The 25487-nt window shown below is 25.5% G+C and overlaps 8 protein-coding genes across 9 annotated transcripts in view; 5 read left to right on the top strand and 3 right to left on the bottom strand.

Moving 5' to 3' along the window:
* Positions 1–339: 339 nt before the first annotated feature.
* LOC127287119 (cyclin-L2-like) lies at positions 340–2975 on the top strand. The gene is made up of 6 exons (XM_051313880.1): positions 340–565; positions 848–1052; positions 1151–1274; positions 1382–1427; positions 1498–1588; positions 1654–2975. The coding sequence occupies exons 1-6, from the start codon at positions 420–422 to the stop codon at positions 2674–2676; spliced, it is 1635 nt and encodes a 544-aa protein (XP_051169837.1). The 5' UTR covers positions 340–419; the 3' UTR covers positions 2677–2975.
* A 192-nt stretch (positions 2976–3167) lies between these two features.
* LOC127287244 (mitochondrial E3 ubiquitin protein ligase 1-like) lies at positions 3168–4994 on the top strand. The gene is made up of 5 exons (XM_051314070.1): positions 3168–3483; positions 3676–3878; positions 3946–4130; positions 4199–4403; positions 4463–4994. The coding sequence occupies exons 1-5, from the start codon at positions 3379–3381 to the stop codon at positions 4788–4790; spliced, it is 1026 nt and encodes a 341-aa protein (XP_051170027.1). The 5' UTR covers positions 3168–3378; the 3' UTR covers positions 4791–4994.
* On the bottom strand, positions 4919–6865 carry LOC127287245 (cytoplasmic tRNA 2-thiolation protein 1). Its single transcript, XM_051314071.1, has 6 exons — positions 6653–6865; positions 6050–6281; positions 5837–5955; positions 5586–5774; positions 5274–5478; positions 4919–5210 (listed from the first exon to the last, which is right to left on the bottom strand). Exons 1-6 carry the CDS (start codon positions 6698–6700, stop codon positions 4984–4986), a joined length of 1020 nt encoding a protein of 339 aa, XP_051170028.1. The 5' UTR covers positions 6701–6865; the 3' UTR covers positions 4919–4983.
* Positions 6866–7272: 407 nt separating this feature from the next.
* On the top strand, positions 7273–11556 carry LOC127287247 (uncharacterized). Of its 2 annotated transcripts, none has more exons than XM_051314074.1 (6): positions 7273–7612; positions 7891–7980; positions 8093–8238; positions 8352–8502; positions 8634–8932; positions 9014–11556. In XM_051314074.1, the coding sequence occupies exons 1-6, from the start codon at positions 7548–7550 to the stop codon at positions 9133–9135; spliced, it is 873 nt and encodes a 290-aa protein (XP_051170031.1). In that variant the 5' UTR covers positions 7273–7547; the 3' UTR covers positions 9136–11556. The 2 variants fall into 2 exon arrangements, with proteins under 2 accessions (XP_051170031.1, XP_051170030.1); XM_051314073.1 differs by having other exon boundaries at positions 7275–7612; positions 8090–8238.
* On the bottom strand, positions 10266–17389 carry LOC127287243 (E3 ubiquitin-protein ligase Su(dx)). The gene is made up of 11 exons (XM_051314069.1): positions 16954–17389; positions 15739–15900; positions 15150–15611; positions 14655–15075; positions 13929–14540; positions 13608–13850; positions 13357–13516; positions 12772–13272; positions 12555–12651; positions 12192–12375; positions 10266–12102 (listed from the first exon to the last, which is right to left on the bottom strand). The coding sequence occupies exons 2-10, from the start codon at positions 15800–15802 to the stop codon at positions 12203–12205; spliced, it is 2733 nt and encodes a 910-aa protein (XP_051170026.1). The 5' UTR covers positions 15803–15900; positions 16954–17389; the 3' UTR covers positions 10266–12102; positions 12192–12202.
* Positions 17390–17528: 139 nt separating this feature from the next.
* On the top strand, positions 17529–18342 carry LOC127287249 (LYR motif-containing protein 4). The gene is made up of 2 exons (XM_051314075.1): positions 17529–17696; positions 17904–18342. The coding sequence occupies exons 1-2, from the start codon at positions 17614–17616 to the stop codon at positions 18109–18111; spliced, it is 291 nt and encodes a 96-aa protein (XP_051170032.1). The 5' UTR covers positions 17529–17613; the 3' UTR covers positions 18112–18342.
* Positions 18343–18605: 263 nt separating this feature from the next.
* On the top strand, positions 18606–20542 carry LOC127287246 (syntaxin-16). Its single transcript, XM_051314072.1, has 5 exons — positions 18606–18929; positions 19027–19239; positions 19325–19532; positions 19598–19860; positions 19942–20542. Exons 1-5 carry the CDS (start codon positions 18849–18851, stop codon positions 20149–20151), a joined length of 975 nt encoding a protein of 324 aa, XP_051170029.1. The 5' UTR covers positions 18606–18848; the 3' UTR covers positions 20152–20542.
* A 128-nt stretch (positions 20543–20670) lies between these two features.
* The window catches only part of LOC127287238 (oxidative stress-induced growth inhibitor 1-like), an 11756-nt gene continuing 6939 nt past the window's right edge, over positions 20671–25487 (bottom strand). Inside the window, exons 5-7 of the mRNA XM_051314065.1 lie at positions 23111–23367; positions 22614–23033; positions 20671–22379 (exon numbers count right to left, since the gene is read on the bottom strand). Of these exons, the coding sequence (XP_051170022.1) occupies positions 22138–22379; positions 22614–23033; positions 23111–23367 (919 nt within the window). The 3' untranslated portion in view covers positions 20671–22137. The remainder of the gene's footprint in view (positions 22380–22613; positions 23034–23110; positions 23368–25487) is intronic.

Below are 25487 nucleotides of genomic sequence, written 5' to 3'. Positions count from 1 at the left end.
TTCTTGATGAATTTGACAAACCATATTTTATGAAGAATTGAAATTAGAGAAATTTGTTGAAAATTATAATAATCGGTAAGTTTTTAAATAATTTAAAAACATTTTGAATATATTTTTTTTTTATTTACTGCTTTTTTAATAAAATTTTACATTTTATGGATTTGTTTGGAAAAACAAAAAAGAATCGTATTAAAAAGAGAAAAAAACAATTGTTAAATATAACTGTAAATTATGAATAATTTTTTTAAAATTAGTTTTATGAAATTTATTTCCCACCAAGGGGAAAATTTGAATTTACTATTGCGCAAGTCTAGAATTATATTTATTATCATTTTCTATTTGAAATTTATTTGTTTGGTGTATCGTTGAATTTGGGAAGAAGTGAGTGTGTGTGTGTGTTTCGTACTTTCCTTTTAACAATGGAGTGTGAAGGAAAATTTTATTTTACATCAGAACAACTTGCAGATACACCAAGCACAAAAGATGGGATCTCGATTGATGATGAAATAAATTGTCATAAAAAATCTGCAATATTTATACAATCTTTAGGAGAGAAATTAAAAATGTATCCTTTTTCTTGAAAAATTTATTCAGGTGTTAATAGAGTATTGAACGATTGTATTTATTATTTTGATATTGTAAACAGTTTCTCTAATATTTGAATATTTACAAATAGTTTTGAATAGAAAAATATGATTTTAATATAATTTATAAATTGAAAATTTTCAAAAAATTTAAATTTCTAATTTAGTTAAAAAATTTTAATATACAATTCTTGAATAAATAAAAGAGATAAATTTTTTTTTTTTAACGAAAATTGTCATTTTCTTTAATTTTACGAAAATAGTCCACAATTGTGTATTAATACTGCTATTGTATATGTGAAAAGATTTTTCATGTATCATTCATTGAAGAAATTTCTTAAGTACAGAATTTCGCTTGCTGCTTTATTTTTAGCGTGCAAAACTGAAGATGTTTATGTAAAATCAGAATATTTTATTTATCTTTATTTCAAATTTGTTTCTCCAAATGATATAAAAGTTAATTCAGAAGTAAGTAAAAAAAAAGAAATTTGAAAAAAAAATGTATTCAATTTCACTAGTTAAATTTTTGAAATCAATTTTTATAATTTTTAAATCCTTTTTATCAGGAATTCAATGACGAACTTGCGAATTTTAAATTTAATGAAATCTTAATTATGATGACATTGGGATTTGAAACAATTGTTGAACATCCTCATCTTCATATTGTAAAACACGCTCCTTTTATTCAGGGTATTTATAAATTATTTTTTTTTTCCTTTATATTTTACAAGAATTAAAATTATTTTTGATATTTTTTTTATATTTTGTTAATATTTTTTTTTGTTTTTTTAATTCAGTGAGAAAAGATGTCTTAAAATTAGCCTACTTCACGGCTTCGAAATGGTAGTTTTTTTTTTTTTTTTAAATATCCTTTTTCAATTTCAACAATTTTTTCATAAAATTATTTTTTCAGTTTGCATCTGACGTCATTGTGTTTACAGTACACACCAAAAATTGTTGCCTGCTTCTCGATTCATTTGGCTGCTTTGAAATTTCAAGTGAAGGTAATATTTAAATTTTATTTCAATTTTCAATTGTTATTAAAAAAATTCATAATTCCAATTTGTAGATTCCAAATACTGAAGAAAATCAACCATGGTTTTCACGTATCGAGAAAAGTGTGACTTATGAATTTTTGGATAATTTAACGAAACAATATTTTAATTTATTTGACAAACATCAACCATGGTTCAGTATTGCTAAAAAAATGATTAATAGAAAAACAATAATCACCCAATCACCGCAATTGAATCTTAATCTAAGTATAGGAATTTCAACGAAACGATTAGATATTTCTGATAATATACAATCTCCACTATTCAAGATAAATCAATCAAATTCTGATATTAATGAAAATTTGCATTTATCACATGCGAAGAATGATAATTTATCATTTTCACAAAATATTGATAATCAAGATAATCGAATATCATCAACATTTAAAACACTTCAATTGAAATCAAATGATTTATCTTATTTTTCACCACCAAATCGAGAAATTCTCCAATCATTGTTTAATCGAAATTGTTTAATGTCAAATGAAAAAGAAATTTTACAACAATCTGATAGTCGAGAAAATTTATTTTTATTTTCAAATATTCATCATTCAAATTTTGTTAATCAAGAAAATTCATCTTATTTTCAAAATAATCATTCGACACCGAAAATTTCAGAATCATTAATTCCTTCGATTAATCAATTAACGCCAATTATAAAAAAAAATGAATTATCATTTCAAAAGGAGAATTATCCAAGGAGTAATTTCCTGAAAAGTTTGGAATCATCGAATGTTGATCATTTGACGTCCAATAATAGTCAAGAAGCATTTGATTTATCTCTTTTTCAAAATTATACAAGCGAAAATTATTTCTCCAATCAATCAAAATCATTTAATTATGATATTTGGCAACCATTTCTTTCTAATATTAATCAATCAGTGAAAATTGATTCTTGTTTGCCAACAAATGAAAGATGTCAGGAAATATCATTAAAACGTCAATCTAATGATTTAAATGATTCGATTATAAATAAACGTCGATGTTTATCTGGTATTAATAATAGTGTACCACAATATAAATTTAATTTTCTTTAATCGCGTTAAAAAAATAATTATCTAAAAATTAATGCTTCTTCCAAATAATAAACTGTGATATTTATTTTTCAAATTATGTATTAAAAAATTTGTTCTTACTAGATATTCAAACGACGAATTATTTCATATTTTTGTTAAAAAAATTTATTTTTTCTTTATATAAACCTTAGATTTAAATTGAGAACATGATTTCAAAAAGGAAAGTTTGAAAAGAAGTGTAAAAAATTGTATTAAACAAATAGTTTTGTAATTTAAAAAAAAAATTATTTTTATTGGAATAAAAATTTTCGTACCCAAACAAATTATATTATACAAAATTAATTTATTATTATTTAAAATTTTTAATCATATACTTAAAAATCATTTAAATATTAATTTAAAATTTAAATAATGTCTATTATATTAAATTAATTAATTTACAATTTTAAATTTTAAAAAAATTTGAATATTTAAAATTTAAGTGGTGCCATCTATTAAAGCGCCATTAAAGTTTTAGTTCCTCCCAGTTTTGCAAAAACATAAAATGCACAAAGAAATTTTTTTTCTTAAATAAAACTCTAATTTTTTTATTTGTTTGAACTTTAAAATAAAAGGACAATGTTTTAAAATGTCAAAATTAATAATGAAACGAAATTAAACATTTTTTTTTCGTTTTTTATAATAAGAAAAATGAGAGAGAAATAATATAACCTAAAAAAGAAAATGGATTATTTAGGAGAAATAGTTGTTCTTGGAATTGATAGTTTAATTTTTGGTTTATGTTTAAAGCAATATTATCATTGTAAAAATGCAATTAATGCTGTCAAGGTAAGTTTTATTATATTTATAATTTAGTCTATTGTATTCAAAAAAAAAAATTGTACTTTTATAAAAATTTATTATTTTAGTTAATTTAGTAAATATATATGTATTTTGTTTTATTATATAATAATTATATTGATAAATATTTCCAATAAAAAATAAAATAAGAAACTAATTGACATATTATTAAAATTTAAGAATACAGAATTTCACGAGGTTGGACCGAGTTTATATAAAACAATAAATAAAGCTGATGGAAAAATTAAATATATTGCGATAAAAGGAACTGTTTTGCCATTAGGAAAATCGTTGCATAGTGTAAATAATAAAGATGTTACCGGTGTTATACAAAAATTAACACTTAAAGAGCATATTGTGGCTAGAACAAGTGCTGGCTTTTGGTAAGTTTAGATATTTCGAATTTAATTTTTTTTTTTTTTTTTTTTGAACAATTTTTGTATTTTTCAGGTCTGATCAAGAACGGACAGTACAAGAAATTTATAATAAAATACCATTTGCCTTATCTAATGGATCGTACAAAGTTGAAATTGTTGATGCAATGGCTGCTGAAGTTTTAGATATGGATACAATATCAGATATTTTTGAGCCTAAAGTTCCAACATTTTCCGATCATTTATGGGGCTTTTTCACAGGTTAATAATAATAATAATAAATTCTTCTCATCTTTTTTTTTTTTAAAAAAAAACTTTAATTAAATTAGGTGTTCGACAACGTGGATTGCAATCAACTGAAGAAATGTTGAGAGAAGGATCAGTGATAACTGGCATAGGAGAATTAACAAGACCAGTAACAAAGCCAGATACACTTTTATTACAACCGCCAGTTGATGGTACTCCATTTTATTTGACAACAATGTCAGTGAGTTCACTTTTAAGAAGGCTGGACGATCGAAAAAAGACTTATAGGTTGGTTTTCCAAAAAATTGATTTTAAAGAAAAGAAAATTTAATATTTTTCTTTTGCAGATGGTTGTGCATGATGTTTGGTACTATTGGACTTATAATAGGAGGTTTAATAGCACGTCGTTATTGGAAGGATAGAGAGGAGGAAAGAATTGCAAATGAACTTCGTGAATCATTGGCAGCGTCACGAAAAGAAAGACGGCAAAAAGTACGTAACAATGATCTCAGTGAGGATCTTGCATGCGTTGTATGCCGATCGAATCCACGTGAAATTATTTTACTTGATTGTGGTCACGTTTGTTTATGTGAAGATTGTTCCGAGGGAATAATAGGCGGATGTCCTATATGTCGTGCGCCTATTAAATTTAAATATGCAGCATATATTAGTTAAATTGGGGTCTAAAAAAAAAAATTTCAAAAGAAAAAATCGCTCAATCACCAAAAAGAAAAATTTATCCAAGTTGTTTTTTTATATATATATATATATAATTTAATGGAAGTGAAAAATTGATATCTACGTTAAAAGGTAAATTTTATATTTATTTTACAATTTATTTTATACATTTATTTCTTATAAAGTGGAATCAAAAATTGATATTTTTAATTTGATTCTTTTTCTCTAAGTTTGATGGCAAATTCATTATTTGTTTGACTTTGCTAGTTTTGCCAATACCAAGTTTTGGTAGTCCACGATTTAGACCCTCTAATAAAATGCAAGCTTTACATATCTCTTGACTTGAAACAAAACCACAGCGAGTACAATTACGTCTTTCGGGAAATTTAACTGTATTCTTAATTTGTAGGCGTTCACCTAAAAACAAAAAGGTTTGCATTACAAAATCCTATTTTTTTAAATTTTTGTTTTTTTAATTACCTGAATGTATTATATCAATGATGCTTGACGGTCTAATTTTTTCCAAATTCTTTAATAAAGTTCGCGCATGTCCTCTATAGGCATTTGGTGAGAATATACATTCTGTTGAAAAATAAACGAGACGTTTAAAATAGGCGTACATCACTATTTCTTTTTCATAAGTATACTTGAGGGGTTTACATCGACTGATAGCATCTTCACTCGCCTGTGATAAATAAAATATTTTTATTAAAGTATAATTAAAATTAGTTTCTTCATTATCGGTTTTATTATTAATATTAAGGAAAAGAAAAGAAAAAAAGAAACTCTTACTGTTACAATTGAGGTACACCTCTGTAATCTTGCAATGTCCCCTCTTAAAACGTTCATTAACACTGTTTCGGCAATATCATCTGCATTATGACCGGTTGCTATGCAATTTACTCCTAAAAGTGTTGCACCTCTATCTAGAGCTTGACGACGAAAAACCCCACAAAATGTGCAATTATTTTTTCGACCTATCTAAATTGAAAATTAATTTTTAGTTAATATTCTCCATTTATAAAAGGAAGAAAAAAAATTACCTCTTTTACAATTTCATCCATTGTCCATCCATATAGATCTTTGTATGATAAAATTTTTAAAGGCATATCATAATCGTCTCTATTTTTTTTAACTGTTTCTAAACTATCATCTCTGTATCCTAAAATATTGCATTTTTTTTTTTAAATAGATAACAAAAATTGTAATTAATAGAAAATTAAATCATAAAATATTTGAAAAAAAATTGAATATACCCGTAATTCCTTCGTCGATTGATAAAAGAAAGAGATCTAGTCCATAATTATATTTTTCGTTTAATAATTTTAAAACATATGCAAGAACTGTCGAATCTTTTCCACCTGATGCGCCAATTGCAACTTTATCACCATTTTTAAATAAATTACCATTAATAATGGTATTATGAATTTCCGATTCGAATGCACGAAAAAAGCAGTCTTTGCAAAGTGCATTTCCAGTTTTTGGCCTCTGCAAAAAAAATAATTCTTTTTTCTTACTCTTTTATTTTGTTTTTATTTTTTAATTACAGCTAAAATTGAAGTGTTTTATTTTTATTCCAAAAAGATTGACATTATTAATTATTATTAAGAGTAATATAATGATAAATTAAAATATATATCAACATTAATAAAACAATTTGCGTGAAATAAAAATATTGAACAAAAATTAACCTTCAAAAAATGTCACATTTTGCAGAACACGTAACAGTTTTATTTTAAAGAAAATATTATATAAATAAATATTTATTGGAACAAGAAAACAATACACCTTCATATAATTATTATAAATTAAAAAATTTAATCGAAATTTGGAAATTAAAATATTAAACAAAAATTAACCTTCAAAACTGCTTGCTTTCCACATTTTGCAGAACACGTGACAGTCATATTTTAAAGAAAATATCACATAAATAAATATTAAAAATCAATAAATTTTAGTAAAAAAATAAATTAATATTGATTTTTTTTATTTACAAGTTAAGAAAACAAATAAACAATTCTGACATGATGAAATATTGATCAGGGTTGGTTAGGTATATGCAATATGTAACTTTAAGGGTTCGGTAGCTACAGTTGTAGAAAACGCAGGATGATGGATTCTTTTTCAAAAGTCGAAAGAGCATTATGGCGAATTTACAAATGCCGAACATCAAAAAAAGCGAAAGCGATTTTAGTTTCTACTTTTAATTACCTATTCAATGCAATAATAAAAAACGATTTTATTTTTTTTAATAAATTTTATTATTGCATTAAAAAGGTACTTAAAATAAAAACTAAAATCTTTTAATAAATGAAATGACATCAAATGTAACAAAACGTCTATATATAAACGTTCAAAATTTAACAGGGATGGGTAACTAAAAATATTTTATAAGCGCGCCCTCGTGTTAATCGCGTGAACTATGTTAATAGTTTAAAATAATAGTTTCTCAACCCTGTAATATTTGCAAATCTCAAGTGTTTACCTTTCTCAACCCTGGCAAAACATTAATGTTGCAATGTTATTAAAAAGCATGCGTAAAAAAACATCACACGTATAATTAATGTTTATTAATGTCATTTAAACATTAATACAAAATTCTTGTTTTAAAATACATCTATATGTGTTAGTGACAGTGTTTTTTGTGTAAGTCGAGGTCAAAGAGTTCGTTTTTAAACGTAAAATATATGATGCAAATTTTCCTGCAACTGACGTTTGCAATTGAGAAAATAGAATCGTGAGAAAAAAAAAGAAATGGTATTCATGGATATTTTTCGAAATTTTCTTGGTCTGAAAAAATACGACAATCCAAATGTCAGGTGAGAGAAAATCAATGCTTCCTACGTCTTATATTTTTTTGATTGACAAATACGTTTTAATTTTTTGTATCATAAATTATTTTAAAAAGAAAATTTTATTATTTATGTAATTTTACATTGTTTATATCGATTATATTTACTATATATAACATAAAATGGAGTAAATGTAAAAATTTTGTATTTTAATTTTGAGGTTAAAATATTCAATATGGGATTATATTTTATTTGTATATTGTTCTTAATGTTCGAATGATGCAATGTTTTTATTTTAATTTTAGACCTGAGGAGCCAAATGAAAATAAATTCCGAAAACCAATTTGGATTAATAATGATGATGATGATGACGATGAATACAGTAGTGACTTTAGGTACAGAGAAATTTGTTTTAAATTTAATTTTAAAAATTGATAAATATTAAATATTTTTAAATTATTAATATTATGACAAAGTGAAAAATATATATTTAACATTTTTTAGCAGAGATCAGAATAAAGAGAATGTACATGTCGAAATATTTGTAGATCCATTTGATATGAGTCATTTTGAATCACAAATAAATAATATAATGAAAAGTTTCTTTGGTGGATTTCCAGGACAAGCTGGAGGAATTTTTGGTCAATTTGAAGGTGAGTAAAATTGTTAATTGATTAAAAATTTTTTTAATAATAGACATTTTTTATTTAAATACATTTTTCAAAGATTGGATAATAAATTCAAAAATTTGTTTTTTTTCCTCAAGATAATTCCTCGTCGGTGTTTGCATTACCGGAACCACCAAGGCACTCGAATCGAACTGGAAATAATTTACGTGATCAAATTCTACAGCGAGAATTTGAATCCACTGATAATTTTCAAAATCAAGCGAAAGCAGATCAGGATTTAGATGGAAAGTAAGAAATAAAGTTATATAATTAACTTTTTGTTTGTCGAAAATTTAAATTTAAAAAAAGTAAATAAAAAGAAATTAGTGCCATAAATTTAATAAATAAAAATGCTAATTTTTAAGTCGATTATATTTCAGAATTAATAAAGAATCTCTCCTGAAATTTTGGCAAGATCCAACGAGTCAACAAATTGAATCAATAAATGAACCGCAAAAAAAATCATGCGTCGGATGTTTCTCCGGATCATTGTCATCGACACGAATAATAAAGAGAAGTGACGGTACAATTGAGAAACATCAAACATTTAAAGATAATGATGGCAATGAGCAAACAATTGTTCGCCGACAAATTGGTGATAAAGTTCATGAGCTCATAACAAATCGTAATAAAGCTGGAAATGAAACCACAACCGAGAATTTTATTAATATTAATGAAAGTAAGAAATAAAAAAAAAAAAATAATTAAATTTTTCTTTTATACTAGAAAAATTGTTAAACATAAAAATTTTCTATTTCAGATGAAATAAAAACATTCAATGATTGCTGGAAATCGGATATTGATCAAAATCCACAAATGGACTTTGGTCCAAGAAATTTATTCCCATGGCATGAATTTTTTGGTCCCGGTGCAAAATTATAGATAAATCGTAATTTTCTTTTTGAGATTTAAAAAATTTCTTTTAAACAAAAACTTTTTATTTTAAAAAATAATTTTCTTAATTTTGCAAAACTAACATTAATTACAAATTTTTTAATTGAAAACATTTTAAATTTTTCTTTGTATATTTAATGTCTAAAAATGGAAAATTTATAACTAATTAAAATTAATCCTCTTTTTTTATTTAAAAAAAAAGGAAATTAAAAATCAAATTTTGAAACAAAAAATCGAAAATATATTTTAAGAAAAAACATTTTTAAAGAATTAATTTTTTGTTCTTCCAAAGTTTTTTTTTATGTAAATTTTTCATTCTAATAGAAATTAGTTAAATTGTAATTATATAAAATTAAATAAAATAATTAAATATGAAACATTGAGAATTTAACGGTAAATTGTTTATTTACTGCTTTGTATATATAGTCTGTACATATTACATATATACAATCTAATAAAACATTATTGTACGGGTAATCAAATGTTTGTTCTCGCCTCTTAGAGAAAGAACCATTTTTTTTTCCTGAGCGATTACGACGCTGCGCAACTTACCACGAACAAAAATTAATAATTATCTATCTTTTTATTTTTTATTCAAGGTAATGCACTCACAAAAAAAATTTCCCCTCCCGAGTGTTTTGCCAAAAAAAAAATTTAAACATACATTTTTCCCCCCCGAAACAAAAATAATAGTTTCAGTGCATTTTTTTTAGGTGCATTATTTTTTTCTGTTTAAGTTTCTCACAAAACTATAAATATTTATATTTATATAATATTAAAAATTTAAATTATACATGCAGCACACAAAAAAAATTTACAATACTGCTTAATTCATATTTTACTTAAATTCCATTTTATTTTCTCGATTTTATTAATTTTTGTTAAAAAAAATTCCAGGTAAATTCATAAAATTTCTACTATTGAATAATTTTAGTTGCAAAAATAATATTTGAAAGATTTAAAACAAAACGGAAAATAAAATCGAGAAATTAAAATATTTTTCTGTTCCATCAACTGAAATAATTGTGCTAAGAATAAAAAGATTGATTTAGTTAAATAGTGATTATAAAAAGTAAAACATAAATAAATTGTTTCGTCGTAACAAATATCAGTTCTGCTTCTTTTTTTTTTTTTTTTTTGTTTCATGAAAACAAAACATTTCGCGCATGTTATTAATCTACAAAATGAATACTCGCTACGTTTGTAATTGCTTAAAAAAGAAATAAATTACAAAAATTTTTTTTTATATATTTATCCTTGTGAAATTTCTCGAAAATTGAATTTACATAATCGACAATTTTTCAAGAAATTTGGAAAGGAAAAATCTTTAAAAAAAATTTTTTTGAATTTATCATAAAAGCGCAGGAGCAATGTGTATAATAAATGTATCGGTGCATAAATTTTATATCTATATCTATAATACAAGTTATTTACAAACAAAGATGTATTTATATATATTTTAGAAAGGGAAACAATAAATTTTTTTTTAAATTCGTTTACAATATTTATAAAAAACAATCAAAAGTATAGGAAATTCTAGAAAAAAAATTCTGAGAAATATGTTTTGTAATATTCAAAATTTGACTAAATTTTTACTCGGTAAGAAAATTTTACTTAAAATTAAAAATGTATTTTTTTAAATTTAATTTAATAAAAATTGTATTTGATCGCCAATTGCTTGAAATTTATAATTTTGATTTTAATTCTGGTAAATAACATTTTTCCTAGTAATTCAAAAAAAAATTTCTATTATAAAATGAAAATCGAAAAAGTTATTCTAATAAAAAATTTCTCTCTTTTCAATTCCAATTACAATTTTTGCAATGAGAGAAATAATTATCGGTAAGGCTTTTAAAAATTGATTTCTCAAAAACATTTAAATAAATCTAAAAATGTCAATTAAAATTTTTTAATTTTTCTCTTAAATAATTTATAATTACTTTTTTGTACAATTTATAGTACTGTACAGATGGAAATTAATTTTTTTTATGAGAAAATTCTCATATATTAACTATTATGCGATAAATTATGGGAAAAAAGAAATAAAATTAAAATATCTCAATTTTAAGATTCTTCGTGGAAAAAATTTACTAACATGTCTTGAGAAAATAAATCTCAAGGAAAGAAGTTTTGAGAATCTATAGAAAAAAGAGTATTAAAAAAATAGATTTTGAAGAATCTTAAAATTTGTTTCTTTTTTTCAAGAAAAAAAAAAAGAGAAAATTCTCTTCTTTTTTCTTTTTGTCTATATAAATCTGTTCCAGACAGTATACACAATATTATTGTCCCTGTGATAAATAAGATTTAATTTTTTTTTTTTTTTTTAATATTTACAAATACTCATTGGAAAGAAAAACATTATATTCTCGTTCCAGGGACTCAATTATGTATCGTTAAAAGGAATAATAATGTTTGCCAAAAAATAGCTAAAAATTTGTATGTCCTGCAATTTCAATTAGATTGAAATTTTCTAATTTAACACACGCTTTATAAAGAAAGAGAAAATAATAAAAATTCGAGAAAAATGGATGTTTTACACAAAAAGAAATTCTCTCTGTTCCTTTTCACATTCTCTTTCTTTCTTTCTTTCCTAACAGAAATTTAAATGGATTTTTATGTAAACAAATAATATATCAAGATAAAATTGAATTATAATTCTGGTTTTTTGAATTTAAGTATTAAAGTGTTTAAAAAAGGTAATTTGACTTTCAATAAATGTAAAAGTGGAATTTTATATTTAACAAAAAAAAAGTTCAACTTACGAATTTGACTTGCGAATAAATTGAAAGATTTGCTTTCATAAAAATCCTGATTCATTCCTGTGAAACTTTCACTACAAAACATTAGAACAATTATGCTACCACTTGTATACAGTTATAATTAACGACAGTCAGGTGATTTCTAGTTTTATACAACTTGAGGGAGTTTGGCTTTTGAATATTCAGTACTTTATGTCTGTAAAAAGAAAATTTTTTTAAATCAATAAACGATTAATTTAAATTAAATAAAAATTTCTAATTAAATAATTTGAAAAATTAAATTACCTAGAGGGAAATCATTCTTGTCCAAAACCTTCCGTTTCTTCGATAGCGTAATTCAATTTTTCCACCATTTGATCGTAACTTTTATATGGTGGCAAATCCAATCGATTGAAACATGTGTGCGACCTTGGTAGCCAAGTGTCTTTGCCAACTTTTTCTATACAAAATCTTTGTGGTCCATTGCTTCCTACGATGTCCGAGAAAAAAAAAGTTTACATATATTATACTTTCAATTTGAAAAGTATCTTATTTTTTTTTTAAATTAAAAAATATCTAATTTAAAATTATAAATTTTAGAATATTTAAAAATAAAATTGAATTTTTTTTTTCAATTTTGAGAATATTTTTAATTACGCAAAATTTTACCCATTAATTCAGCAAAACCTCCAACTGGAACTCGACAGGTACCGGTGACAAATTGTAAAAGCCTCGCTCGTTTCTCACTGTCAGTTGACCGAACAAACTGCAAAAAAAAAAAAAAATTCTCGATATTTTCTACTTTTTCGGCTATAAATTTGTCAATTTGATAATAATAATATAAATTATAATTAAAATGAAAATATTTTTAAATAGAATTACAAACCTGCCAAAACCAAAGAACTTGTTTACTATTTCTCGTGTAATGCCTGTAAATTGTATTTCTTTGCCAGTCTTCAACATCAATTTCCTGCATTCCACACAACATTAATTCAAGTTCACGTTCATCAAAATATTTTAACCATTCAAGTGGTACAACTGAATTGAAACCTTCGAGAAATGCTTTTGTTTGCTCTTCAATTCCACGTGTCATTCGCCATTCTGTCATTAAACGTATATATTCCTCTTTATTTTCTTCAACAACACGTATTTTATCACCATTCTCTTTTAATTCATGATGTATAACTTGTCCTAAAATTTCAAAATCCACACTATAATACAATTCAAGACCGCATTCATCAATATTATTCTCCTTTATCCAAACGAGTGATTTATAAAATTCCGGATCAATTGATTCAATGTCTTTCATTATTAATTTTTTATTTAACATCCTCTTGTAAAATGGCATTGTAAAACCACTGTAGATGAAACGACCATGATAAAGTGCCTGTAACAAAAGAAAAATTATTTTTTTTGTTATTTAAACAGAAAAAAGAAATTATTTAATTATTTTATGAAATTTTAAAATTACCATTGCAATGAATCGTCCGATAAATTTGAAATACTGAAGATGATCAGGATTCACATACGAGGCTGGATTAATTTGCAAACTATAATTACTTTTATTGGCGTATTCGAAAAGGCAATACATGGGATTAAGCACCTCGTGACTTAGAAGGAAGAACCATTCTCTGCAAAAGAAAAAAAAATGAATTTTCAAAATTGACAAAAATAATATAAAACAATTGTATTAATTAATAATTCTAATAGAGAATAATTTACCTTGAAACACCACCATAGTCGAGACCTTCTTCACCTTTAAAAATTATATACAATCTACGTCTCAAGGCAAAAGCTTCAGCGTTCATAATTTGATGATATGAATCCTCAAAGAGAGTTTGTCGGCTGACACTTATTTTTATATGATTCGGCAATGCATTCGTTTGACACAAGAAACGAAATTGCGAGAGTTTCCAACGAAACGATCTTTCATAAGCCCTTGGCACACGATAAGCACCCTTTGGTCTGAAAATTATTTCAAAAAAAAAAAGAAAAATATAAATAAATTCAGTATATTTTAATAATTAAATTTTTACTACTTACCCCTTTGGAGCGCCAGGTCTTGGATCTTGGAATGTTGTCGTTCTTGAATTATGATCAACAAAATATCGTACTCCATCTTCAGTTAAACGAATTTCCCAACCATCTGGCAATTGTGGTTCGTCCATTCCCGTTTCTTGTCCTTGTGTTCGTGGATCCTCCCATTGGGTCGTGCGATTTTTATGATTAACGTAATAAACACGTCCCTCGGGCTGTTTTCTTCGTTCCCAACCGGCTGGCAATGGTCCCAATGCATCGTCTTCAGTGTCAACTGTCGCCAATTGTGTTGTTGTTGTTGCTGTTGCTGATGTTGACGATGGTCCAGCAACGGCCATTGGCGCACCATGATGATGATGATGATGATGATGATTGGCACCCGCTGCCTGTGGATAGAGAAACCTTTGATTTCCCTGTTGTACGACAAATTGTCGTTCACCCTGCCATTGTTGAAAATGTTGCAGCCTCTCTGTATTTGGTCTCTGCCACGTTGTACTTCTTGTATTATGATCGACATAATAAATACGTCCACGTGGATCTCTTCTTACTTCCCAACCAGGTGGCAATGGTTGTGGTCTTTCCCATGATGTACTACGTGTATTATGATCCACATAGTATCTGAAAATAATTTCAATTCATCAAAAATTCTACATTTTCCCACCTCAGATCGACTTTAAGGCGCAAAAAAAAAAAAAAAATCTCATCCCTTTTTGAAAATAGAATAGAATTTACCTTCTACCATAAACGTCGTATCGCATTTCCCAACCGTTTGGCAATGGTTCCTCGGCCGATGCTGCCGCTTGTTGTTGATTTCCATTTTCTATTTCGTTCGTAGCCGATGGAGTATCACTAGTATTAACAGTTGTCGATTGATTTGATGGTACAACCAATTGTGATGTTTGTGGTTGCACTGGTGTCGGTGGCACAACAACCACAACATTATTACTCGCTGATGACGAATTATGATTACTCGTTGTTCCATTTGTAACCACGGGACTATTAACTCCAACTAATTGATTATTTGAATTTATTGCCCCTTGCGATGATGAACTCAACGAAGGCGCCGCATTTTCCGTTCCCTGAAGTCTCAATCGTGCTCGAACACCACCATTTAAAATACTTCGATTATTAGCCGCGTCACTATTCGAGGCACCTGTAAATAATTTCAATATTTTAAATTCTTTCACTAACAAATAAATTATAAATCTAAAAAAAAAAAAAACATACCAAGGGGAACGGCTGAATTATTACTGCCATTAATAACGGAACATTGATATTGTCTCATAATATCACCTGGTGGCGTGACATTTGTCATGTCAATTTTTAATCCATCAAATAATGTGACTAATTCGCCAACTTTTGCCAAATGAGATTCATGTTTACTACTCTCGGCAATTAAATCGAGTGTTAATTCGAGATTTTCAATTTTTCCATTATAATGTGATAAAATTTGATAGAGACTTAATTTTTTTTCACCAATTAATGTATCTTTACGGAATGTACTATGATCAAGAAGACGAAAATGCAATTGTGAATGAGGTGTAACGAGCACTGTAAACTCCTCGTTCCACTTTGGTTGATATGTAGATTTTGAGACCTCAGTTTTACGAGGACTTTTCTCGTCAACTGAAAATTCGATGTACGGATTTGGTTTTAAAAACGATGAACTCCTCAATATTGCTGCTTCGACTGAAAATAAAAAATAATTTTAATTATTAATCAACAAATAAACATTTTAATTAATTTTTCTCTATAAAATAGGATTTTTTTTTTAAAAAAATTTCTCTTTTTTTCTGAATTAAAATTTAATACTCACTGCTAACGCTCAACTGGTGAAATCCAGATGACACAGCTTCCTCTTCAGCACAATTATTAGACATTGTTGGCTTTTGTGATAATGCGCGCGCGCACGGAAGTTATCCACGATAATTTGTTTATTCGTTCATGACATCTTCGAAAACTCAACTGTCTTCATAATCTACAATTGTCAAATTTTTTATTTTCAATTTCAATCCTTCAAATTAAATTTTTATTACTATCTAGTGAAAATTTTATAGAAATTATTTTAAAGATTTCCACCTCGTTTACTTAAGGTTTAATTTTTTACATATAAATAAATAATTTCTTAATTTTACACAAAAAAAAGTGTTTAGAATATAAAAAAATCAAAAGAGAAAAAAAAATTGTCTTGAAACGATTTAGAAGGAGAAATGATAAGTAAAAGAAAAAAATATATATACACGAAAATATTTTCGGAATACATTAAATATATTAAAATGTTAAAAATAACTTTCAATCGACTAAAAACGTTAATAAAAAATTTATTTTTTCACATTTATATCTAAAAACAAATCTAAATATATAATTTCACTATTGAAATTAATTTTATAATTAGATTACATTGTAGGGGAATTTTTGTCGATATTAACAAATGATGCAGATTACATTATCGTATTATCAGAAAATGAGAGCGGCATAAATAGCTGGTTGTTTTTTTTTAAATATATTATCGATCAGTGAAATATAATAAATTTTTGCAAAAAGAAAATTTATCATATGAAATATTTAATTTTAATATTATTCATTATTCTAACATTATATTATTAACTTTTATTATCTTATATGCAAACGGAATCTTAGATAATGTTATAATTATTCTGATAAGTCATTCAATTGTTTTCAAAACACATAAAATAATTATTTTAACTAGTAAGAAACAAAAAAGTTATTAAATTTATCATTAAAGAAATTATTTTTCATTTTAACAATAATAATAATAATAATGACATCAACTAAATAGGTAACAGGTAAGAATAGAATAGATAAGAACTTGAATGTTAAAAAAAAAGTTTGACAGTTAACAAAAGGAAAAAAAAACCTAGACCCATGAAACTGATACAATTGAAAAAATAAACTTAAAGAATTCATGATATGTCAATTGAATGCAAAAAAAAAAGGATATACAAATGCGCGGTGTTAAATGACAATAGCATTGGGAGGTATGAAAAAAGAATTCAATTGAAAAACAAACCTATTTTGAGATTGTTAGACGTTTTGGCTGCTTCTGATTTTGCAGCATTCTTCGTACTATTATTTTCTTGGCACAATCGTGAAATTATCAATTTTGTTGAATAAAAGATGTAGAAAACACTGACGATTTCGTTATCACTACTTGATTTTTCGTCACTATCAGTTAGCCACCATCTTGGCCACTCACATACGTCAAACTTGAGCGTAAAATGAAAGTGCGTCAGACAAGTCTTAATAAAAAAATAATCATACACGATAATTGTAAATTTTATTTATCAGAAAATCACTTCATTATTTTTTCAGTCATATTAAAAAGACACTTAATCACTTTATTAAAAATGAATAATTTGACTTTTTAGACAAAGTTGATTTTACTGAAAGAATACGTTTTTTAATGAATTTTCCTATGGCGGCGATTTATTATCACATGACCTGAGTAAAGAGCCAATCACGTGCCACTATTACCATAAACAGACAAAACAAGAAGAAAGTTATTTATTGAAAATCCGGCTTAAGATTTGTGTTGAGTGTCGTATTTCGGATGTTTTATTTCTAATTTGGTGTGAACGTATCTTTATTGTAATTTCCCAACCCTGATTGTCTTAGGTCAGGTTAGATTTAAAGTTTTTGTAATTAACAAATAATAATTAGAGGAAAAAAAATGGAAATAGGACGTGAAGCTGTTTTGAAACTTTATCGAAATTTACTTAAAGAAAGTAAAAGCTGGAATTCCTATAATTACAGGTATTTTCATAGATATTAATATTGTTTTTATTAATCAAATAAACATAACCTATAAATTATTAATTTTAAAATGTTCAGACATTCAAATTAGTTACAAAATTAGTGAAATGTATAATTTTAAATAAACTTTTATATTTTAGAAGTTTTAAATAAATTTTTTTTTAAATTAAATTAGAAATTGTAGTATATTGTAGAAATATATTGTAGGATGTATGCATTGCGAAAAATTCGTCACGAATTTCAAGAAAATAAAACAGTGACAGATGAAGAAAAGCTGAAAGATTGTTTTAATCATGGACTTGATTCATTGGAAATAATTAAGAGACAAGTTGCAATTGGAAATTTATATTTAACGCGACCATTGGTAATAGAAACTCAACAGCATCATGAAGAGAGTGAAATATTTTCAAAGTAGTTTTTAAAGAAAAAAAAATTGTTTCTAAATTATTCAAAATAATTTGTTATAAAAATGTTCACATCGATAAATTTCTGAAAATATTTCACATAGAATTTTGTGATTTTCTTCTTTATTGCGACAATTTTTTTTTTTCTCTTTTTATATTCTTGATTTTGTCATTAAAAATGAATCGATAAAATGTGTAAATAGTGCTTTTCTGTTTGTAAATAAATATTCAAATAATTTTAATTCTGATATTTGAATTTCCCACTAATAATGACGTCAGTAAGGTGTCAAGGAATTAATTAAAAAGGTATTATTTTTTTTTTTAATTGGTTTTTTTTCGCAATTTTACTATGAATATTAATTATTTGAAATAAATGTTTTCTCGATTAATTTAAATGTATTACATTTAAAATATATACAATAGTAAAGAATTTGATTTAAATGAGTGGGGAATTCTTTGTTACGCCCCTGAGTTTTGTCAGCTGACATATATAACCTAAAACTGTCAGATTATGGAAATCGTCAAAAAATGAACGAAATTGTGAAAATAAAGTAAGAAATAAATAAATGAAATAAGAAAGTAAAGATATACAATTATGAGAATTGTTTTTTTCTTGTATTTTGTAAAATGTCATTGAAATTAAAATACAAAAATTCTCCAGTTGACGTGGAAAGTATATTAGACTAATTGTGGATTGTTAATTAAAAGTTCGTGAATTGTTCCAAAAAAGTTTAAAAAAAATAAAACAATGGCAACTAGAAATCTTACCGATGCGTTTGTTCTTATGAGAAATAATGCATTGCAAACTAAACGGATTTATGCTGAGCAGGTTTGTTTCATTTTGCATTCGTTAATTTTTGAAATTAACATTGTATTGTATTAAAAAAATTTTAAAGAACTTGAAAGATTTATTCTGTTATTTTCAGAATCTGTCAGACAGAATGGCTTTGGTGGAAATGGGAAGTCCCGATAGTTTTGAAATGAATGGTACAAATTTAGGTAATAGTGCACCTCCACTTTGGATAGATGCTTTAGAGGAGACACAATATATTTTGAGTCGTCTACGTGTGAAAATTGAAGCATTACTCGATTTACATTCGAAACAATTAACAAGACCAACATTGGACGATACGCCTCAGGTAATTGAAATTTTGAAAAAAATAATTTAACAAAATTCAAAATTAATATTTGAATATTTACATTTAATTATGATTCTTAAATTAGGAGGAGAGACAAATAGATCAATTAACGAGAGAAATAGGCCGAGCATTTTCAACGGGCTATAGACAAGTGCAAACAATAAAAAATGCATCTCAACATGAAACAAGACCAGCAGAGCGACGTCTTGCAATGAGTGCAGTAATGGCTTTATCGTCTGCACTTCAGGATATGGCAATTCGTTATCGAACTGCACAAAATCATTATTTACAACGTAAGACTATTTTATTTATTAATTACTTAATCTATTGAAAAGAAAAATGAAAAACATTTTTTCAGAGGTGAATTCAAGAGAAGAAAGGAATAGAAAATTTTTTGAGGATGAACAAACGCCAGTATTAAATGGATCAATGGATTTGTGGCTTGCTGAATCGTCACAAAATGATGTGAATTCAAGTTTTTGGCAAGAGGGTCAACAAAAGCAGGAGTCAATTCTTTTGAATTTTGACGAGGCTGAAGATAATATAAGACAGGCATTGGAAAGAGAACAAGAAGTTGGTCACATTGTTCACAGTATTTCGGAATTAAATCACATATTCAAAGTGAGTAAATTCGCAAAATTTTCTATTTCTACAAAAAATAAAATTACTTTTTCAAATCACGAATTTCTCCAAATCATTTAGGATCTTGCGAATATGGTTCAAGATCAGGGCACTGTTTTGGATCGAATCGATTATAATATCGAGCAGACTCAAGTTCAGGTTTACGAGGGTTATCAACAGCTTAAAAAAGCTGATTCTTACCAAAGAACAAATCGTAAAATGTATTGTATTTTACTTTTAGCTGGGGCAATTGTTATTCTCAGTTTTCTTTTTGTTGTACTGAAAACTTAGTAAATTTTTTTTTTTTATTCTTAAATTCCAAAGCTATTTAATTATTATACGAACAAACAATTAGAGAATTAAGATTGAGATTTTTTTCGAATGTGAATGAAAAAGATTTTATTGAAATTTAAACTTTAGGCAAAATAGAATTTAAATTTCTAATTTTTTTATTCATAATTTAGCAGAAATATTGAAAATAAGCTACAGTTTAAAATTTAGATAAATTTGTTCGTAAAAAAAGAGGTCCAATGATAATTCGAACAAATCGTTTGTATGTATATACGTGTAATTGTATTTATATAATTGTAAATATGTGCTTTCTTTATTGAATAATTTGTTGTATTTTGTTATTTATCAATTAGCTGTGAAATGAAAAAAAGAAAAATAAATTATTATTTAATATTAACATAATGATTGTGTTTTGATTAATAATTTTCTGTTTCAAAAAAATTATCCTGTATAATATTAATATGTGGTAATAAAAAAAAAATGTTTCAATTTTAGTTTTTGGATAAAATATTACTCTAATAACAGTTCAGATTGTTTATTGATTGTATCAATATAATTTTCAAGGTTTATTGCTTCAATATCATATATAATTCAAATATTCGCAAAGTCACACCTCTTATCACAGACTATATGTCCTAGATTACAAAAGCATTCAAAAATTATGAAAAAAAATTATTTCTAAACGAAAAAAATTTTATTATTATACATTATTTTTTTTAAATAAAAGGAATATGACGATGTTACATAAATTTAGTTTCCTTAAAAATTTTAATTTAAATTAAAAATATTTTAAATACAAAATAATAATAAATGCAAATAAAAACAGACATTATTTTTTGGCAAAAGAATATATATATATTTTTTAAGTTAAATTAAAATTGAAGCAGTAAATAAATTAAGTGGATTTTTATGTTGATTAGAGATTTCTAATTTTAAAAATTGTAATTAAACATTAACATCTTGTGAAACAATAAAAAAATTTAATTCCTTTCTATTAAAAATTTCAGTCTTTTTTTTTATTCATTCTGAGGCAATTGTAATATTTAACAAATTGGAACAATTTTAGAATAAAAAATGTTTCTAAACCTTAAAATGAATCAATTTTCTAAATATAGACATTTAATAAAAAAAAAAGACTATCTTATAAAAATTAGATTATCACAAAATAAGTTGCGCCTCTTTTTTTCATTTAATTAAAATTTCCTTTTTTTTAAATTTTAATGGTAACGAATATATTTAACAAAATTTTACTAGACTGTAAATACCACTAAATATTAGGAATAAAAAAATCAAACGATGATAAAAATTAAATTTTATGATAAAATGATTTTCTAATTGAACATCGTAATTCAATTTTTTCTCTCAAATCACTTTGCACAGCAAAGTCAACTTCATACTTACTTTCTTATAGTAAGTTAATTTTTGCGTAATAATGTATTGGGATTGTCGCAAAAATCATCAATATAGAAAAATAAAATTAAGAGTATTTACAAAATTTCTTAATCCGACGAGAGAATCAATTTTTTTCGAATATATATATATATATATTTTTTTTTTACAATAAAGTCGACGAAGAAAATTCGCCAAATACTATTTTTTTTCATTATAAAATAGTTTTATCTACAAAATTTACAATTCTCTTTTTGAATTTCTAAAGGAATTGAAAGAAAAATTTTCATTAAGGCAGACAGTCTTTGTCAAAAAAAAAGTTAATGTTAAAATTTTATATTAACTATAAAAATATAAATTTTTTAAAATTAAACAAAAATTAAGAATTTATTTATAAAAAAAATTGACTAAAATATTTTTTTCATCATTAACTTTTTTACTGAGATTGTAACAAGACAAACGGCCTTTTAAATATTTTTCTAACAAAAAAAAAAAAAGTGAGAAAAAACTTTTTTTTTTACTTGCGGGAAAATAAAATAGTTTTCTCTACTTATAAAAAAACGTGTAAAAAAAAAATTTAATAAAACAAAAGTGATTTCATTTACACGAGGATGAGTGTATGTGCACTAAAATGGCAAAAGCACCGCCTAAAATAAAACGTACAAAATTATCCCCAACGAGAGGACCAAGTGCGTAAAGGCCATTTCTTGGAGCTTGAATAACTTCATAAGTAAAATCATTTATTTCAATAGGATTCCATTTACTGTCTATTGAAAGATCACGAAATTTTCCTAAGCCAAAGCCATTATTCTCGAGATAAGATAAATCTGGCCTCGCTCCTACAATAAAACAATATTCAAAAATTGACAATTATTTCCACTCATTTATTATTTTATTATCATTATGTGGGCAAATCTAAAAAAAACAATATAATTTTTAACTTTTGTTAACAAGGAAAAGAAATAAAATAAAGCATCTGTTTTTTACATTTACCCATATAAAATTGAAATATTAATAATTTTTATAATTTAAAAAATACAAAAAAAAAAAAATTTAAAAAGGATTTTACATACCGATGAGAATAGCGGCATGAGAGACTTGATAGGAAATCAATTGACCATCGGGAGTACAGAGAGTGACCCTCTTTTCTTTGGATTGATTATCATCATCTTTGGATGTTTCATTCACGTCCATTAGAGTGAATCCCGGTAATGCTTTATAAAGAGGATAATTTGTACCTCCGTCTGCCATCATTTCATAAACTTTATGATATTCCGGATAAATTGAAACAGGAAGCCATTTAAGTCTATCGAATGTTTGCTTCTCATTATTCCAATCTTTAGAGGAATCACGAAATGCATGAAGTACAGGAATTCCACGAAAACGTGCCGCCATTATAGCATCAGCTGCACTTAGACCTGCACCAACTACTAAAATTGGATCCACTGTTTTTTTACTTTTTGTTTTAAATTCACCCATTATTGAACAGGAATCTATTAAAAAAAATAAATAAATCTAATAATATTGATATTTAATATTAATATTAAAAAATCAGTTTCTTTTTTCATACCTTGTGAATTGACCATTTGATTGAGTCTTGATTCAAGAACATTAAGATCGTGCGTTACCCAATCATTATGTGCTTTTTCACCGGGTATTCCAAGACGATTTAACGAGTCAATTGTACCCGTTGCTAAAATTACTTTTCTACATTTATAACTAAAAGTTCGTCTACTTATATTTTCATAACCATGCACTAACCAAACGTATCCTCTTTTATTATCTTTTTCGTCAAAATTTTCTCTAACTGATGTTATAGTCGTTCCACTGTAAATATATATATTTTTTTTAATAAATATTTTTTTCGCTATATAATTAAAATATACGCTGTGTCTATTTAGCCCGCTAACGGGAGGAATAGTAGAGATAGATTATTTAGCCCGCTAGCGGGAGAAATGCAAGATTTTGGCTATTTAGCCCGCTTATTTTAAAAAATCACCAAAATAAGAACTATTTAGTTTGCAGTAAGTATTTAAAATATTTTTTATTTTTCTTATTTATTTATTCAAGAATAATAAAATATATTTTATTATATAAAATGTATATTAAGTGCAATTAAAAATAAGGCAATCGTTTATTTAAATATATTAATGTGATTTAATACAAAGTTTATTTGCTCCAAAATATATTGTTTTGGTAGGGTTGTTTAATTTACTTAATTATTTAATTAAAGTTGTGGTAAAAAAACAATTTTTTGTTTAAACCAAATTTATTGTAAGAAAACTATTTAGCTACAGGTACATTTATTTTCTAATAAATTATTAGAAAATAGTTTATGGAATTATTTTCTATTGAAAATTTAAATTTATAAATAAAAATTAATTTTTGAAATACAATTAAAATTCTTATATTTTATAAATACGTATGGGGCATTCCACGGGAAATTTTCATTCAAAATTTTTTTTGTCCGAATAATTTTTTTCGTAATCTATATGAAAAATAAGAAAATACGTATTTTTTTATTTTTTTATTTGATGAAAATGAAGGATAAAAGGATAAAACTGAAGTTACCAACGTTGATTCAACGAAAAAAATAAAAGTTAAGGATTCTAATTCCCATCAAAGAAATTTATTTATTTTCAACCCTCCATAAACTATTCTCTAATAATTTATTAAAAAATAAATATACCTGTAGTTAAACAGTTTTCTTACAATAAATTTGGTTTAAACAAAAAATTGTTTCTTTACCACAACTTTAATTAAATAATTAATTAAATTAAATAATATAATATATTTTAAATAAACAACCCTACCAAAACAATATAGGGTAAATGCACCAGTGGTGGATCAGGCACCAATGGTGGATCAAAAGCGTTAAAAAGGTTTAAATAAGCTATTTCTAATTAAACTAAATGTTTCAATCGTTTAGGGGAGGTGTATAGATAAGTTTTATGAAATAAAATCATTTGAAAATATTAAGGAAAACAAAGCAATACAACAATTGTTGATTTTATGCTTTTTCACATAAAATCTTAAAAAATAATTGTTTAGTCTAAATTTTTTTAATTTTTAGAGTAGAAAGTAATCAATTCTTTCCATATAGAATACTTTTGGAAAAAAATTTACATCATTAAGTTATTTTTGTGTAGTGTAAAGGGGTAAATGATCCACGACTGGAGCAATGTCATTTTATTGTTGAATGGGGGTGTGAGGGGGTGTAAACGTTACAAGCAGGTCGAAAACTACACGATAGTGTCCTTGAAGACTTGTTAATTCATACTATTGTAAAGATTACCCTATATTTTTCATCTGAAAAAATCTGTACACCTTTAAAGTCAAAATAATAAATTTAGTAGGCTTAATTGATCCACCACTGGTGCAGTTACCCTATTTTGGAGCAAATAAACTTTGTATTAAATCACATTAATATATTTAAATAAACGATTGCCTTATTTTTAATTGCACTTAATATACATTTTATATAATAAAATATATTTTATTATTCTTGAATAAATAAATAAGAAAAATAAAAAATATTTTTTTCGCCATTGACATGAAAAAGTGTCTTTTTTGTGCCTGTTTTGGGCAGATAAAGTAGCACTTTTTAAGGCAGTTTGGGCCAACTGCCTAAAAAAGACTTTTTTAGGCAGCAAACTGCCGTATAAAGTCTTTTTTAGGCAGTAAACTGCCCTATAAAGTCTTTTTTAGGCAGTTGTTAATTTTTGCATAATTTTTTTTTTTGCTTTTATTTTATTTATCAATTTTTATTATTTTTTTTCTTTAAAATTGTTTCACTTTTTCATAACAATGGCGAAAAAAATAGCGTATGTGGCTCGCACGTAGTAATTTTTAGGTTCGGATGATTTCAATACTCGCTGTCTGTGCGACTTCGGTTCGACTCGGCTCGCTTTCGGCTCGACTCGACTCGCCTTCGGCTCGTCTTCATC

The sequence above is a fragment of the Leptopilina boulardi genome, unplaced genomic scaffold (assembly GCF_019393585.1).
Source record: "Leptopilina boulardi isolate dan_hultmark-lab unplaced genomic scaffold, ZJU_Lbou_2.1 LbouV2_368, whole genome shotgun sequence".
NCBI lineage: Eukaryota > Metazoa > Arthropoda > Insecta > Hymenoptera > Figitidae > Leptopilina > Leptopilina boulardi.
This window is presented reverse-complemented; position numbering and strand designations above follow the sequence as displayed.